Below are 17,313 nucleotides of genomic sequence, written 5' to 3'. Positions count from 1 at the left end.
TATTGAGGAGACACTGGTGATGGGCTGACCTAATTTCCTAAGGAAGAAGAGGCGAGGCAGCATACCCATCTCTGAGTAGGATTTGAGGGTTAGTCTGGCCCTGTCTGTAAGCCTCCCTGAGGTATCTGAGAGTACAGGGCTGGGCATGTCTCCCAGAAATCTGCAAGACAGGGACTCACTTGAGGGGAGAGTGGCAGCCAAAGAGCAGAAGGAAGTATACCTGGGCAGAAGAGCAAGGTCAGGGAACTGGGAGTGGGTGGTGCTTTGCAGCTATAGAGGAGGCAACATGGGAGAATGAGCACCCACCAGAGCCAAGTAAGGATGGAGGAGCAGGTCATGGGGAAAGGCAGGTGTGCCCGGCAGCCAGTAGGCTCCAATGTGGAACAGGCTTCAGGGTCCCCAGGGAGCCTACTCCAGCTCCCATCATAGTACTTGCCACCTGAGGCCAGATGCCCTGCCCCTGGCCTTGGCAGGCCAGCTTTGGGATGCTGGTAATTCTGGCTCTTCGCTAGCCTCACCTGTTCCCCAGTGAGCTTCCCCATGGATACTACTCTAGGGCAGCCTTCCCCAAACAGGGTTACAAGGATTCCTCAAAAAAAAGACTTCGATGGTCAAATAAATTTGGGACATACTGGAAAATTCAGTTCTTTCCTCCTACAAAACTTTTCATAGCCTTTCATATGCCAGCGTGCACTGCAGCTCTACAAGGAAGCCTGGGAATGGATTTCCTAAACTTATTTGGCCATAGAACATTCTTCAAGAGAAGAGATGAGGTATCTCCAAGGCCCCTTTTGTCATGAGTACACAGTCTGGGAACAGCATTCTGGGGTTCCCTGAGCTTTCTGGAGCTGTTTCATGGATGAGAAAACCTGCCCAGAGCTCTGGAGAGAACCCTTTGGTAGGGCCTAGAAGAAATGGTTCCCAACTTGGTATTCCAGAGAACTCCCAGCACCCTGCCTGCTGACTGCCTGGCACCAAGGGGCTGCAGTTCTGGCTTCTTGGGGCCCAGGCAGGGCAGAAGGGAAGTCTCAAGGACCATTAGGACAATTAGGCAGTAAGTTCCCAGTTTCCCCACCCTGCTTCCCTGTATCATCCTCCTCCCCGCCCCCTCCCCTCCCCACCACCTACGGAGCCACATCTAGTAGAGAGATTTTGAAGGAGATTTCCGAGCCCTCCACCCAGCCCTGACTCCAGCCCCTTTTGCGATAAGTGTGCCCCAGCGCCCAACTTGGTTTTCTCATTCATCACTGTGCACTTTGATTTCTAACCTGAGCCTCGCGGATGATGCCAGTTTGTTCTGTGATTTTTCCCCTTTTCCTTCTCCAGATGTCCAAACGGATTCTTCGGACAGAGATGTTTGGAGAAACTGCCTTTGCGATTGTACATGCCAGATCCTAAGCAAAGTATGTTTGAAGATACAAACACGAGTCCCTGCTCCTTAGAAAGCTTCCGGGTGCAGTCCCCCCACCCCCTGACGTAGGGCGTAGGGCCAGGGGTGTTGGTTGTTTTGATCTTTGGCTGTTTTGTTTTGTTTCTCTTTTCTTTTCTGTATTTTGGTTTGTTAGTTCTTTTTGTTTTGTTTTGTTTTGCTTTGTTTTTCATTTTTGGCCTAATCCTTGGGTTTAAAGTTCAGGGCTACAGGTAAGGGGCATAGTGGCAAGGCCAGTACAAATGGTAACGTTGGCAAGGAACCCAGCTGGCATGGGCAGGAGCCGTGCCAGGGTGTTGCAATGCCTGTGTCTTGCTATCCTGGCTCTCTCTTTCTGGTTTTCTTTCTTTTGGTAGGTGTCCTGTGGGATACACCGGGGACAGGTGTCAGCAGTTCGCAATGGTCAACTTCTCCAGTATGTCTCTTTCTTCTATTTCTTTTCTTCCCTGGTGACTGACAGTCTCCCCCTGTGGGAGGGGTGGGGCCTTGCTGAGCAAGACTAGGGGAGGACACGGGGGTGCCCTGGGCTCCTCTCAGTCTTCAGTGCTCACAAGAAGCCTGTGCGGAGGAGACCCATACACCCCTGCCACCCCACCTCTACGTCGCTGTCCTGCCTGGGTGCAGTAATGCCAAATTCTCCCTGCAGCTGGCCGAGCCCCGCTCAGGCCTCCTCACTGCTTCTGAGGTGGGGCAGCCTGGCCAGCTTAGGAAGAAGCATTTGCAGAGCCCTCACCTGCTTCTGAAGGCCTGTTTGAGGAGGTCAGGCTGCCTATGGGGCCGCGCAGTGAGTGTGTGCACGTGTGTGCTGGTGTGCTTGACAGAAGCGAGTCCTCGGAAAGCCTGTCTCCAGGTCAAGCCAAAGTTGGTTTTGGTTTGGTTTTTGGTGATGGGGGTGTGGAGAAGGGGGTGTTGAGGGAGAACAGGTCCCATGGCAATAATTTTCATGTTAACCAGAGACTGGAGACATTTCCGTGGCTATGGGATGGGGTGGGCGGTTGAAGCGGATGCTAAAAGATAGAAGGGCTGAGGAATCGAGAGGTAACTAGCAACTCCCTCCAGGCCCTATCTGGTCTGAGTCCCCATCCAGGTGTTCATTCCTTTCCATTCTTCCACTTCTGAGGTTGGAGCTTTCTGGTGTACATGGTTTGCTGGTGGGGGGCAGGGGGATGTCAGCCCTGTGGCTTAAGGATGAGGCCATAATTGTGGTTTTATTTGGAGCTGGGAGCAGTTCCCTTCAAGTACCACCAGGTGGAGGTGAAGCAGAGCAAAAAGCCACAGGCTGGCCATGGACTCTGTGTTTGGGGTCCGGCAGTCTGTTGGCCTGCAAGCAGGACATCCTCCTAGTACATAGGCCCCTGCTTGCCCCCCTCCTCTCCAGGGAGGACAGCGGGGTCCCAGGAGGACATAGGAACCACAGTGATGGGCCTGGACATGGGCAGCTAAAGTTCAAGAGGCTGAGGGAAGGACCCAGGAGGTTATTGAGGTAGCCTTTGGAAAAAGGGGGTTTGGGTCCTCAGGCCACAGCACAAAAGCCTGGAATATGCTACCCTCTCCCTCCCCTTCTAGGAGCCTGGAAGCCAAGTCTTGGCGAGGAAAGTAGAGGCCCCAGGGAGGTAAGGGCTGGTCGGCCCAGATGGTCAGCTATCTTAATAGCGTGTGGGAGGCAGCACTCTCCCCAAGCTCCTCCAGTTGGAGGTCAGAGAGGAAGGCCATGGGGATAAGAGCAGAGCCTGTGGGCAGGGCATGTGGCCCAACAGAATTCTCCAGAGCCCAAGCTCCAGGAAGAATTGCAGAGTCAGATCCAGCCCATTGGAGGGCCTTAGGGTGGGGGGTGGGGGCCTCGGGATGGGGCAGAGCAGCCAGGCGGAGGCTGAGCACCATGGGAGAGAGGCAGTGAGGCCTATTCCTTGTCACCTTTAGGTCCAGAGCCTCCCTGGCTTATGGACTGTTCTGGACAGGGAGTCCCAGCCCATCGTGAATCAGAGCAGCAGAGCCTCCGGAACTCGGCCACTGGCCAAGCTTCTCTGCCAGCTGGGCTGCTTCAGCTTTCAGCTCAGATCTGCTGGGAGGGTCAGCAAGGCCCCAGGAGCTCAGAAAAGAGCCCGGAAAGGCAGCGCCAGGCCTTCCTGCCTAGTGTTATCGGATCGCTGCTGTTACCTTGCTAGCTTTGGGTAAAGGATTTATACTCTTCAAGCACTTTGCCCAGAGCACTTCATGCAGTGCTCGATCAGATCGTTATTAAAAAGGTAGTGGGTGATGCTAGTTTAAGTGTTCAGGCTTTCATTTCAGATAGACCTGAATAAAAATGCCAGCTGCTGAGCTTGCTAGTTCCGGGGCCTCACTTAACCTCTCTGTGCTTGTTTTTGCATCTGTAAAATGGGGATACTAACACTTCTGCCTGTAGGGTTGCTGTTAGGATGAAATTATGTATATGAAGGGCTTAGCAGAGAGCCTGCCTGCCTGACTGTTTGAGTGCAGTTTAGGCAGCAGGGCCAGCATGAGCTCCCTGGAGGCTGACCTCCGGCACATCCTGAGCGCAGTGTCTGACTGCAGAGAGCCTCTAGACTAGGTTACTTCTTGCAGAGGCCACAGAATCAGAGCCTCTAGTCACAACAGCACTTTGAAGCTTCTCCTTCTTCCACTGACAGCCCCTCCACTTCCCAAGAGTCAAAACTGTGCATCTATATATATCAACCCCGTGTAAAAGAGCACACTCACCTGCAGACATATGAACAAACACACAAGCATGTGCTCTGGAGCCCACATTATGGCCTCCTGGTCCAGGTCCCTGTGACTGTGTATCAGAGGACATGCCCAGGATGAGGACTTTGTATATTGCCTGCTAAGCTTGGCCCTATTGGAAAGCTAGCACCAGGTTGCCATGGTTACTGGTCAATATGAAATTTCTACTCAGTAGGACCTGTCTGTGACTCAGTGTTGCCACTTCTCCTGTCTGAGTGGCAGCCAGTGAACATGACAAGTGGGAGACTGTTTTTCTTTGCTGGGGCTAGGCTAGAGAGCCACAGGCCCCTCAGAATTCATCCCCAGGGAGAGGGAAGCAGGACTGCCTTCCTAGTGACTGGACAAGCCCTCAGTGACATCACCAGCCACCACTGGTCCATCCTAAACAGTACTGGCCTTTGACTCAAAGGAGAGGACAGTCAGGAGACCCAGAAGCTGCTGTTATTGCTACCACTTGGTTCCTAGAGGAGTGGTGCTGAAGAAAATTCCAAAATGGCTTTGGGAGCCCTGCTCCCTTCTCCAGGTGGTCATTGCCCTTCGGACTAGCCAGTCAGGCCTTCCCAGAGGCCCAGTGGACAGGAATAGCCATGGTTTAGCCCCAAGAGACTGGAGGCCTGGACTGGAGGCCTTCTGCCTCCTAATTTGCTGTGTGACCTTATGAAAGTGTTCTAGCACCTCTGGGCCCCAGCTGCCTCATCTAAAACAATAGTCAAAGGGGAGCCCAGGCCAGCTCTATGGACCACAGTCATCTTAATGTCCCAGGTGCTATGGTCAAGCTAGGTTGTTCTCTCTTAGGAGGCATAGCTGATATCTAGACTGTGAGCTCTCTCAAGTTACCTGAAAGGTCCCTGGGGCCAGAGGTTTAACTACTCAGGGAAAGTTGCCCCCGAGGACTCTGAGTTTGTCAAGGTTGTACTGCCTCCTTAGCCCAGGGAGAGGCGTGGACTCACTGTACTTATGGTGACTCCTACTCCAAGCAGTAAGAAAAGGACTGCAAAGAAACCACATTCGAGGTCACTACCAACCTCGCATCTAACAGGAGTGCACAGGAGGGCTCATATTCGGAAGGGCTGGGGTTCAGGCTTCAGTGGTATGGTCTCTGCATGGAACTGGGGCTCAGGGCTCAGAATCCTCGAGCCTCTTTTGGTCAGAACGATCTTGGTCCCTGGCGCAGAGCCACCCTGCTCTCCTGCCCTTTTCCAACTATAGAACCCTCTGGAATCCCCATGAGGAAGCAGAAAGAGATCCAGGGATAGACAATGCACAGGACTTCCTTCCATGCTCTCCCTCCTCTACAGGGAATGAGAACATCAAAACACAAGTTCACCTGCTCCCTGATCTAGCTGAGCTTACTGAGTGCAGGTGGGGAGGCCATGGTGTTGGGCCCTGCAACTGTGCTGAGCCTCATGCTGTCCTGACCTTCTCACATCTGACCCCTCACTGTGTGCAGGCACTTTTGACAGATGACTTGCCCACATCCACGCAGCCAATTAGAGGTAAAACTGAGCCTCAAGGCCTGCAGACAGGAATTGGCTGCAACATGAGAATAGTAGGTGAGCTTTTCAAAAACACTGTTGAGATTCCTGGGCTCCCACCCCAGACTCTGATTTCATTGGTCTGGAGGATTCTGAAGCACAGCCATGTTGGAAACTACCCAGATATGCCATGGTCAGGCCTAACCCCCATTTAACAGATAAGAGACTGAGAGCTAGATAGACTCTAGCTAGATCACACCTTAGGCAGGGCTCTCTTACCTACCCCTTGTATGGCATGTTGCACATTTGCAATATGATCCCACTTTAAAGAATGCAGTTGGCCCACCACTTAAGGGGCACAGGTGTTCCACAAGTGAACCCACTTGTCTCTCTCAGAGTTATAGTTTGCTTTGCTAAGTTGTGAAATCAGGCTCAGACCCTGAGGCCCAGCCCCTGTAGGCTTCTAGGGTGTTGGGGGTGCCAAGTGGAGAAGTGACCTGCCACCTGGAGCCTCCTCCTCTCCCAACTCCTGCTCCCCACAAATTCTGAGTACAAGTGCACCGGCTCCTGGTAGATAGGCAGCCAACTGAGCCTGGGGGGCAGGACAGAGACAAGGGGTCAGTCTGGGAGCCCCACCCATCATTCTGAACAGAAAAGTGAGCTCCATGGAGGAGCTTGGGGCTGAGCAAGCCGTGTCCAGGAGGGGCTTGAGAGTGCTGAAGGCCTGGTGCTGGAGCTGGGAGGGGGAGAATGCAGACTCTTCGGACCCCCGTCCCCACTCACCTTTCCTCCTCGGGGACATACGCCAACTGCCTCTCACCAGGTACTAACCCCACAGCTCATCTCTAAAGAACCTGCCCTGCCTGCCAAGCCTAACATTTCCTCTCTCCACCCGTCAGGGGCTCTTAGGGATGGGGTGCCAGGGAAAGGGCTCAGGAAGCTGGGAGGGGACACCACTAACCTGCTTTCACCTCACAGGCTGGCTGCTGGTGTCTGAAGAGTCCTGACCAACGTTTCTCTCTCTCTTTCTTTCTCTCTCTCTCTCCCTTCCCCACCCTCCCCCTCCCCCATACATCTCTGTATCTCTCCCTCCATCCCTTCCCCTCTCTGACCCTCTTCTCTTCTGCACTGCCAGAGCACCTGGGATTTGAACTAAAGGGTATGGAGCCTTCATTTATCACTACGTCCCGTCCACACAGCCCCTCTCCACAGCCTCTGACACCATGTGTGCTGGATGTTTGGCTTCCTTTCCAAAACATGGGGAAAAGATGATTCCAAAATTCTCCTCTGGCCCCATCAAGATGTCCAATCATAAACCACTTTTATCTGGGGGAGACGAAAAGTTCATGAAAAGCAGAGCACCCTGGGAGACATACTGTGGCCCCAGTGTATGGTAGCCTGGGGCTGATGCGTAGGAGAGCTGGAGTCCGGAAGCCACGCATCTTGGTTTGGAGAGTTGTGAAGAAAGGCAGCACTTTCCACTTAACCTTAGTCCCCCTTCCTCCTCCCATTTCCATCTCCATTGCTTCTCATCTCTGCCCTCTGCCCTGGGTCTGCCAGGCTTTGTCATCTGCTTGAGGCTGTCACTCCCTCCATGATCTGCCCCCACAATGGCACACGTGTTCATCTGTAAGCAAGGGTCTGGGGTGGGCCAGCCTCTGGAGCATCCCTCCTGCCCCCCAGTGGAGAAGCTTACCTCCCTCCCACTCGTGTGTTCTGGCTCCTGGAAGATACCTCGGATGGGAAGGCGCTCTGAGGGTCGGTCTGTCCAGCTCTCTGGCTTGGGTTGGGAGGCTCCACCCTGCAAGTGCCCAGACGTTTTATAGCAGGAGAGATGGGGGAGGGGTGGGCTCAGAGGGGCTGAGGCTTCTGTGCTGTCAGATTTCAGTTGTGGTGTGAAGCCTACTGTCATGAAAAGGCTGTTCTGGTGACAGGTTTGGGGATGCCCCAGTGTCCCCACCACCCAACCCCTATCAGCTGTTCTCAGTAGAAGCCAGAGCTAAAAGTCGGTGTGTGAGAGTGTGCCTGTCTGTTGACTGTGACAGAGTCGGGAGGAGAGAGGCTGGGTCTGGGCAGTGTGTGTGGTGGTGGCAGGGTGCATGGGGGTGACTGTACGGGTACACAGGGGTGAATCTATAGGGTTGCCTCTGTGTGTTGTGGAGAGTGAAAGTGTTTATATCTGTTAGATCTCTCAGTCTCTCAGTGCAGGATGTGAGTACCCGGAAGGGGGCAGTGGATACCTTGGTGTTAAGGGTTGAGTGTGTGCAGTTGGAACTGTGAGGGTGCGGAGGTGTGAGATGTGTAAATGTGTGTCTGTGTCTGTCACAGTGGTCTGTACATTCCTTCACTCACCAACTCAACAAGCATCTGCTGACTCCGGAATTTGCCAGAGTCTGGCGATCTGGCACAGGGTCCCTACCTTTCTGGTGCTCAGATTCACAGGATGAGACAGACAGTAAGACAAACTGGAAAGCTATCAGGAGGTGGTAAGTACCATCCAGAAAATAAAAGAAGATAATGGGATAGCGCCTAGCTGGGGTGGGAGCTACTTTAGCTAAGTGGTCAGGAAGGCTTGTCCAATGAGGTGACATTTAATGACATGAAAAGTACCCAGCCCTGCAAACAAATGGGGGAGAATTCTGAGGCAAGGCCATAGCAAATCAGGAGGAGTGGGCCTCGTTCAATGGACACAAGACCGCCAGCGACTCTGGAGCATAGCGGACATGGGGAAGAGGACCACAGGTGAGAGCTAAGAGGAAGGGTGGAGCCAGGTAATCTGGGGCCTCACAGGCCATGATAAGGCTTCGAGTAGTATTTAAGTTGCAGTGGAAACCATTGTGAGAAGTAAAATGCTTTGTGGTTATAGATCAGTATGGCTTTTGGCTGGAGAACAGATTGGGTTGGGGGAGCGGTGGGGAGGAGTGGAAGCAGAGAAACCAGTCAGCTGTCCAGGTGAGAGATGGCATCATTTTGGACTAAGCTGGAAGCAGTGGAAATGGTGAGAAGTGGTCAGATCCAGCATCTACTTGGGAGGTAGAGCTGAGGACTAGCTGAGGGACTGGGTGCCAGTGTAGGTGGGAAGGCAGGGAGTAATCAGAGATGATTTGGGGCCTGAGAAGCAAGAAAGGTGCAGTTTCCCTGAAGAGATGGGAAGAGCAGGGAGCAGGTTTGGAGAGATGGGGGGATCAGTGCTTGTGCCGTCAGAGATGATTTGGGGCCTGAGAAGCAAGAAAGGTGCGGTTTCCCTGAAGAGATGGGAAGAGGGAGCAGGTTTGGAGAGATGGGGGGATCAGTGCTTATGCCAGGCCATGGCCCTTGGGTGTAGGAGTCTGGAGCTCAGGGAGAAGTCAGAGCAGGAGATAAAAATTTGAGAGTCAGCTGCATACAGATGGCATTTAAAGTCTGGTTGAGCTCACAAAGGGAGAGAAGGCAGGTAGAGGAAAAAAAAGGAGCCTGAGAGCTCTGGGCCCTTCTGCACTGCAGCCCACATAGAAGAGGAGGAAGCAGCAACTGTGACAGAGTCAAGCCAGTGCAGGGGGAGCCAACCCTGGAGAGAACAGGAGTGGGCCCAGCAGGGAGTCAGCTGAGAGGTTGTCAGTGACCACGACCAGAGTGGCTTCGGAGGAGTGACGGAGACAGATGTCTGACTGGAGAGGACTGAGGGGTGGACGGTGATGACAACTGGAGGCAGGACACAGACCACAGAGCCCCAAGATGATGGTGTGTAGGCAGACACGATTGCACGTGCACGTGTGTGTGTGTGTGTGTGTGTGCTTATGTGCTTCTCTGGATGTGTGTGAATGCACCTTGTGAAGGGGGTCTGTCTGTGTCTCAGATAGGCATAGACCCACAGGTATGTGTGTCCAGAGGGTTTGCTCCCAGGTGTCTGCAGATGGGTATACCTTTGCCACAGGAGGTGCAGCAAGCCCGAGGGCTTAGGGAAATTTTCCAGGGCTCCCCCAAGGCCTTGGGGTCCAGCCTTCACTTATCCCTGTGCTGGCAGGAGAGGAGCCATGTGGAAGGGCCAGCCAGTAGGTGCGGGTGGGGCAGGTGGAGTGTCTAGGCTGTATGCCTTGACTGGCTGGTACTGTCACCTTTTTCCTTTCCTTCCTCCTGCTTTCTCTGTTCTAGAAGGGTAGAGGGCACTCCACCAAGGAGTGGGAGGTGGAGGAGCTAGTCGGGTCTGTCTGCGGCCTAGCCTAGCTCAGCCCCTCAGAAAGGCTGGGACTGTACCTGGAGCCGAGGACTGTCCTGAAGCACAGGGCTGTGCTGCCCCTGGTGGCCTTCTCACAGCCACAGGTGGGGAGGGCCGGCACGGGCAGGGCTGCAACCCTGACCTGGCTGCAAGGGTGAACAAAGGCCTTTCCCCGTGGACCTGGTCTGCTCTGTCCAGCCTCTGGGTCAGAGGTCCTATCACCAGCCCAGAACAAACCACTTTCCATCTTCTTAGAGAAGCTGCTGTAGCAGGCCAGGCCTCTGCCCAGAGTTGCCATGTTTGCCACCATTAAAAACAGCTTCCCCAGCCCATCAAGGTCCTTTGCCGCCCCTAGGCCATAATGGGACAGGGCAGGGTTGTTGGCCAAGCTGGGTTGCCCTCCTCTATGGCCTTGGGACTTCGCCTCCATCCCCTCATCCTCCTGCATTTTCCACTCACGTGCCTCGGGCAGGGTGTGGGGTTTGGGAAGGTGAATATGGGCATAGTCACTGTGCCCAGATCCACGGGTGGGTGGAGTTCCAGGGAGCAGAAGGCAATGGAGGGGGGGGGGGGGGGGGGGCGGGGAAGAAGGAGATAAAAGGAGACTGCTGGGGAGGGACAGGATCTGGGCAGGACCTGAGCTGGAGAGAGCACAGGCTTTGGGGGCAGGGGGTGCCTGCGCCACTGTCACCACAGGTCCACCTCCTGCCCGGCTCCCTCACATCCCCTGCCTCTGCAGAAGCTGAGGAGCTGTACCAGAAGAGGGTCCTGACTATCACTGGCATCTGCGTGGCTCTGCTTGTTGTGGGCATCGTCTGCGTGGTCGCCTACTGCAAGACCAAGTGAGTGTCGGGCACTGAGCCGGGGCAGGCCAAGCCGGGCTGGGCTCACAGACAGCTTTGTGAGGCCAGGCTCTTCTCCCCACCACCCATGGTGCCTGGCCTACCCCACTCACCTTCATACCCCAACTGCCCTCTGCAGTTCCTGTGGGGCCAAAGGGCTAGGCCAAGAGGCAGGAACAGAGATGGGGGAGACAGGCCTCAGAGGACTGAACAGGAATGGTCATGAGCACAGGCATTATAAGAAGATGGATCCGGGTTTGAATCCAGCTCTGCCATTTCCCATGTGACCCTGAGCAAATTGATGAATCTGAGTCCTCCTCTATAAAATGGCAATGATCCTCCTATGTACCTCAGAGGATGCTATGAGGGAGCATCTGCCCTGTCACATAGGCACACATTAGGCAGTTTTGGGGGGTGGGGAAGTGCAGAGAGGAAGGGTACATTCCCAAGGTAAAAAGAGATCTCACAAGGCAGTGCCTGGTCCCACCTGGGACCAGTCCAGGCAAGAACACAGAGAAAGTTGGGTTGGGCCACCCCCGGGCAGAGGAAAGGTGGGGGAAGAACCTCAGGGCAAGGGGAAGAAAAGAGCAGCTCCAGTAGTCAGTGCAAGCTAAAAGGCAAATGCAGGAGAGGGTCAGCTATGTTCCTGGAGCATATGCGGGGACTAGCAACTAGCAACCAGACCAATTGGTGCAAAGGACTGGGGTCAAGATAAAACAGCTGGAACCCAGATGGCACCATAGGGCCTTGAATGCCAATCTAGGGAGGCGGATTTACCCTGCAGGTAATGGGGGGCCAACAAAAGTTGTAGAGTAATGTAATGCAGAAAAATGATAGGTCTGTTACATTCTTATCTGGAGAGCAAGAGTCTGGGCATAGCCACCATTTGGGGGACTGAGCCCCTGGGTCCTGGACCCGGCTACCCTTATATGGGATCTAAGACCCACCCAGCCTTGTGCTGGATGAGTCCAGGACCAGAAAGGTCAGAGGGAGGCATGGAGGGAGTTAGGGGGCTCAGGGAGGGAAGACTGGGCCCAAATAGGAAAATTGGGGCCACAAATTGGGGGGAAAGCAAGCTTCCTGTTCTAACCCCATTGCGCTTCCTCATCTTCTCAAGAAACTTTTATTCAATACTTTGTAGACACCAGGCCCTGCACCAGGAACATGGCCCGTGCCCTAAGCACGAGGTCCAGTGTCACAGGACACATTTCAGGAGGACCTAAACTCAACTGGAGGGCAGGAGGTTTCCCTGGAGGAGCACTTAGGCCAGGCCTGAGAGATGAGCAGGAGTTAGCAGGTGAAGGGAAAGGGAATGTGCTCCTGTTGGATATAATAATATGTGCAAAGGCCCAGAGGCCAGAGAGGGCAGGCATAGTGGAGGATCAGAAACAAGCCCCAAGGTTGCAGCAAGCTGGGGTGGGAAGTGGCCAGTGAGACAGAGCTGGGGAGAGAAACGGGACCTGAGGGCCAAGGAAGGGTTTTAAACAGGGGAGTGACATGACTAGACTGGTTGATTATAATACAAATGTAATGAGCACTTACTATATACCAAAGTGAAGTAGCCCCCCAGGCCGGCATCAACTCCCTGACCACAGCACTCTTATTTTCTTCAGAACACTTTGCTGAAAGTATCGTGTTCATGTCTTTGTTTATATGTTTATCATTGGCCTGCCCTCCTGATCTGCAAGCTCTATGAGGGCAGGGACCGTGTCTGTCTCCTCTGCTCCAAAATAGCATCTGGCACATAGTAAAAAGCCAATAAATCTAAATGAATTAATGCATGGGTGAGTGGGCCACCGCTGTGCTTGAAGATTTTATCTACTCTTAATCCTCAGGGGTACTTGGGATGGGTAAATGATCACCCCATGTTACAGATGAGGAAAGTGAAACATGGAGAATTTAAGTAACTTGCCCAGGTTTACACAGCTAGAAAGTAGTGGAGTTCTACTCTCTCAGCAGAGCCAAAACTCATTACCACTACACTCAGGTCCTGCTGAATTCAGGCTGGTGGTGATGGTGTAGGGGACAAATTGGAGGGCCCTGGCTGAGGGCAGCCTGAGCAGGGCAGGAGCAGGAGACTTGTCTCACTGGAGGGGCAGTGAGGGGAGTTCACGCATTGTGTGGGGGCATGCCAGGCCAACGCAACCTCCCCTGTGCAGAAAACAGCGGAAGCAGGTGCACAACCACCTCCGGCAGAACATGTGTCCAGCCCATCAGAACCGGAGCCTGGCGAATGGACCCAGTCACCCCCGGCTGGACCCTGAGGAGATCCAGATGGCAGATGTGAGTGGTATTCCCAGGTCTCCCTCTGAGCCCTCACTGTACAGCCAGCCTTCTGGTGCCCCTAAAGGATGAGCCAGGACAGCAGCCAGCCCCTCCCATGCTCAGCCTTGCTTACTAGCCTCATCTTGCCCCACCAGGCTGACTGGCCTCACTTTGCCCACTTCTTTAAGAAAAGACAGGCAGGGGTTGATTTGCAGGGGCCATTGCTGCCCTAACACCGACTCACTGATCCAGTGAACAAGCCCCCTCCCCCAAACCTGGAGTTTAGTACCTCACTTCCCCATTCCCACCAGAAAGGAGGGCCAACTTGGCCACCTGTCACTAATTCCTGCCCAACTCTCTGTTCCAGTATATCTCCAAGAACGTGCCAGCGACAGACCACGTCATCCGAAGGGAAACCGAGACCACCTTCTCCGGGAGCCACTCCTGTTCTCCGTCTCACCACTGCTCCACAGCCACACCCACTTCCAGCCACAGGTGGGCACCGCCAAGGTCCCCACAGAGACGTGTAGACTCCTGTACCTGCACCCACAGAGAGCAGACACATGCATCACACACCTGCCTGGGACACACAGAAATCCCAGCCAGGCTCTGTATTGAGGGTCCCTCTGAGTGGGGGTGGGGGCTCCAAATCAGAACCCACAGCCAACGTTCATCCAGATGTTCAGGGGACCAGATTCCCTTTTCCTAAACCAGCCCCAGAGGAACAACGGCATCGCTGCACTCTCACCTAACATTTAGTTTTGTTTGGGCCTCATTAGCACCACTTTCTCTGGCATAAAGTGGCAACTCACTCAACTGCCCAGAGCTATTTAATGCCCTCTCCTGGGTTTGCCCACAGGACCCTAGTCCACCTTAGCCTCCTTCTGTCCAGAGGTGGGAGAGACTGTCCACACAAGCACAAAGGCTCACACAGCTCAGAAATAACATGGCCCTTTTCTTCCCTGGGCACCAGCATGGCATAGGCAGGCTCCCTTGTACTGGCCACTGGGGCTGAGCTCCTGAGATTGGTCCATGGGAGTGGAAGGTGGGGGTGGGGGGTTGCAGGGAGGAAAGGAAGAGGCCTGTGCATGCTGCAGCTCATCCATCCACAGGACCCAGCCCTCCTCCTCCCTATGCTGGGGTGGGGCATTTGTGATACTACACATCACCTCCCGAGTGGAGAAGGGCAGTGAGCTAGGGGAGCCTGAGATGGAATGAAGAACCAGGGAGGGGATGGTTCTGCTGTGCTGCCTTGTCCCTTCCTGACCCCCACCTAACTCCATCCTGGCTTCTTCAGGCATGAGAGCCACACATGGAGCCTGGAACGTTCTGAGAGCCTGACCTCCGACTCCCAGTCAGGCATCATGCTGTCATCAGTGGGTACCAGCAAGTGCAACAGCCCAGCATGCGTGGAGGCCCGAGCACGGCGGGCAGCAGCCTACAGCCTGGAAGAGCAGCGCAGGGCCACTGTGCCTCCTTACCATGACTCCATAGACTCCCTGCGTGACTCTCCACACAGCGAGAGGTCAGTTCCTACCTCGTGACCTATGCCCACCTTGGCCAGAGAGCTGGCACCACTGACCAGGGCTGACCCTTACAGCACCTCAGAGACATTCCAAAGAGCTTCATCCCCAGTTTTTCATCTGCTCAGTTTCATCACCATGTTAATGACAAACTAGGTCTAGAGCTGGGCCAGTGAACCCTGGTGTGCAGTGACCATCGAATTTAATTGTCCTACTAGGACCCTTTTCAGAGTAGAAGAGGGAGTTATTAATAATTGCACTGCAACATCAGGAACAAACAGGAATGATCCTGAACAAACCAGAACATATGATTGCCTTACCCTGGTATTACTTAGAGGCCCTGTGTCTCAGCAGGAATAGAAAGACACTAAGATTGAGCAGAATGGAGGATGGGAGGGGAGGTTGTCTGTGAAGAGACTGACCAGTGCAGGATGGGCATGAGCCAAGAATGACCACAGGCCTGGGCAGTACCAACAAGGCCCCGTGGATCATGACATCATTGGGTTCCTGAGCATTGGATGCAGTGAGGACCAGGAAACTCCTTTCTCCCTGATTCCAAGTCAGAAGTCACAGGGGCCAGCCCCCTTCTTGCTCAGCCCTCAAGTGGCCCTTGGCAAGTGGGGTCAGTGGCAGGAGAGCAGAACTACAGGCTGGAGTGGAGGGAGAGGAGCAGATGTTCTCCTACTCTCAATTCAGCCTACTCCAGGCTGTCCCTGTGCTGGGCAGGTCTGCCTGGGGGTCCACATAGTGGGGATCCACATGGTTCTTGCTCCCGAGGAGCTCCAAGCCACAGGCACAAACCGCTGAAGCTCACAGCTGCCTATGGAAAGTGCGAAGCACAGGACACCCAATCAGGGCAGAGAAATCCAGTGTGACTGCAGGCTCTGGGAAGCAGTCAGGTTCTCCAAGACCCAGCTCCACCACCTGTGTGATTTGGGGCAGGTTGCTCACCACTGTGCCTTTGTTTCCTCAGCTGTAGAACAGGAACATCATCATGGTTGTGACGGCCACCAGAGATCCCATGCACAGAGCTCTTTGCCTCCTACCTGGCATGGAGCTGGTACTCCCTAGGTGTAGCTGTTGTTATCAATAGCAATAGGACTGCTTAATCGTTGAGAGGTAGTATAATGGGGAAAGCTGCCAGGCAAAGGGAACAGCTTGAGCTGTTCTAGCAGAGGCGCTTCAGAACATGGCTGGTGAGTGAGGTACTTGGAGCAGAGTGAGCTGTGGAGAGAGAGCTGGGCCTGAATAGGCAGCTGGAGCCAGATGGATAGCTGATGGCCCTGGGCTTCTGCTTAGAGGTGGCCTTGGATGGGTAAGCAGCCTACAGCCTGAGTGGGGGTGGGGACTCCAAATCACAACCCATAGGGTGAAGCAGGGAGGAAGGTGGCTCCAGGAGAGGGGTGAATGAGTACAACTTGGTGGTTATTTGGATGTGCATATGGGAGAGGGAAGAGAGGGGAATCAGGTGATTGAGAAAGAGTAATGGGGACTCCAGAGAGCAGTGAGGTGCCAGCTCTACAGTTTGGAAGAGAGGCATGGAGGTATGCGGTCCCTATACTGAGGTGGACAAATGTTGAGCAAGAGGCTAATGGACTTCAGCAAGGGGGGTGTGGACAAAGAAAAGGGAGAAGTGTCCGGGATCCAGACTGGGAGATATTAGCAAGGGCCAACTTTTGGAGGAACTGGTATTCTTTAGCCCCAAAGAGAGACTCTGGTAGGATCTTGGTAGCTGTCAGTCCTGGGCTGAGGATCCTATCTGAAGTGTGAGCAGTCACTTCCCTGAGGCAGCTTTTAGTTTCAATATAAAAATAATAATTCCCCTACTGAAGCCATTAGCCATGGTATGAATTGTCCCTGCAGGGACAGTGAGTCCAAGTCACAGGGATGACTGAATGGCTTCTACAATTGGGCAGTATGAGTTCTGGTTCCTGCCTAGTCTCTGTTCAAATCCCAGCTCCATCACTTCCTGGCTGTTGAACCTTGAGTGACTTAAAGGTTCTGAGTCTCAGTCTCAGCCTATATAATAAAAGGCTAATATGCAAATCGACCAAATGGCAGAACGACCGGTTGCTACAACGTGCACTGACCACCAGGGGGCAGCCGCTCAGTGCAGAGCTGCCCCCTGGTGGTCAGTGGGAGTGCCACTCAGCCAGAAATCAGGCTGACAGCTGTCACCAGTGGTGGTGGGAGCCTCTCCTGCCTTGGTGGCAGTGCTAAGGATGTCTGACTGAGGGCTTAGGCCCACTCCCCTCAGTCGGACATCCCCCACAGGGCTACCGGACTGCAAGAGGGCACCGGCGGGGCTGAGGGACACACACACACACACACACCCCAGTGCACAAGTTTCATGCGCCGGGCCTCTAGTATGTTACATGGGACAGGGTCCTATAGAGTTAATGTACTATATGAGATCATACATGTCAAATGCCCTAGCCTGAGCCTGACCCAAAGTAACACAGGACCATTCACGGGCAGACACTGGACTATAACATCCCGTTGATACATTTATGGACCCGTGGTTATCCTCGCTTAAGAGATAAAGAAACAGGCTGGGAAAGGTTAAGGAAATTGCTTAAAGTCACTAACGATTAGCACCTTAGTTTTGCAGGTGTGCGTGGTCTCCGGACAGACCTTTGCTTTTCAAAGGTTCCGCCCAGGCCCACGCCTCTTCCTCTCCCCGCAGGTACGTGTCGGCCCTGACCACGCCCGCGCGCCTCTCTCCGGTGGACTTCCACTACTCGCTGGCCACGCAGGTGCCGACTTTCGAGATCACATCCCCCAACTCGGCGCACGCCGTGTCGCTGCCGCCAGCCGCGCCCATCAGCTACCGCCTGGCGGA

The 17,313-nt window shown here is 54.1% G+C and overlaps 1 protein-coding gene across 1 annotated transcript in view; it reads left to right on the top strand.

Annotated features, from left to right (window-relative positions):
* Window positions 1-17,313, top strand: part of NRG2 (neuregulin 2) — a 57,255-nt gene that overhangs the window by 37,937 nt on the left and 2,005 nt on the right. Inside the window, exons 5-11 of the mRNA XM_005881119.2 lie at window positions 1,786-1,844; window positions 6,782-6,805; window positions 10,581-10,683; window positions 12,843-12,966; window positions 13,316-13,443; window positions 14,246-14,473; window positions 17,158-17,308. Of these exons, the coding sequence (XP_005881181.1) occupies window positions 1,786-1,844; window positions 6,782-6,805; window positions 10,581-10,683; window positions 12,843-12,966; window positions 13,316-13,443; window positions 14,246-14,473; window positions 17,158-17,308 (817 nt within the window). The remainder of the gene's footprint in view (window positions 1-1,785; window positions 1,845-6,781; window positions 6,806-10,580; window positions 10,684-12,842; window positions 12,967-13,315; window positions 13,444-14,245; window positions 14,474-17,157; window positions 17,309-17,313) is intronic.

This window comes from Myotis brandtii, unplaced genomic scaffold (genome assembly GCF_000412655.1).
Source record: "Myotis brandtii unplaced genomic scaffold, ASM41265v1 scaffold668, whole genome shotgun sequence".
In the NCBI taxonomy this organism is placed as follows: domain Eukaryota; kingdom Metazoa; phylum Chordata; class Mammalia; order Chiroptera; family Vespertilionidae; genus Myotis; species Myotis brandtii.
Note: the sequence above shows the minus strand (reverse complement) of the source record. Positions and strands in the feature narration are given on the sequence as shown.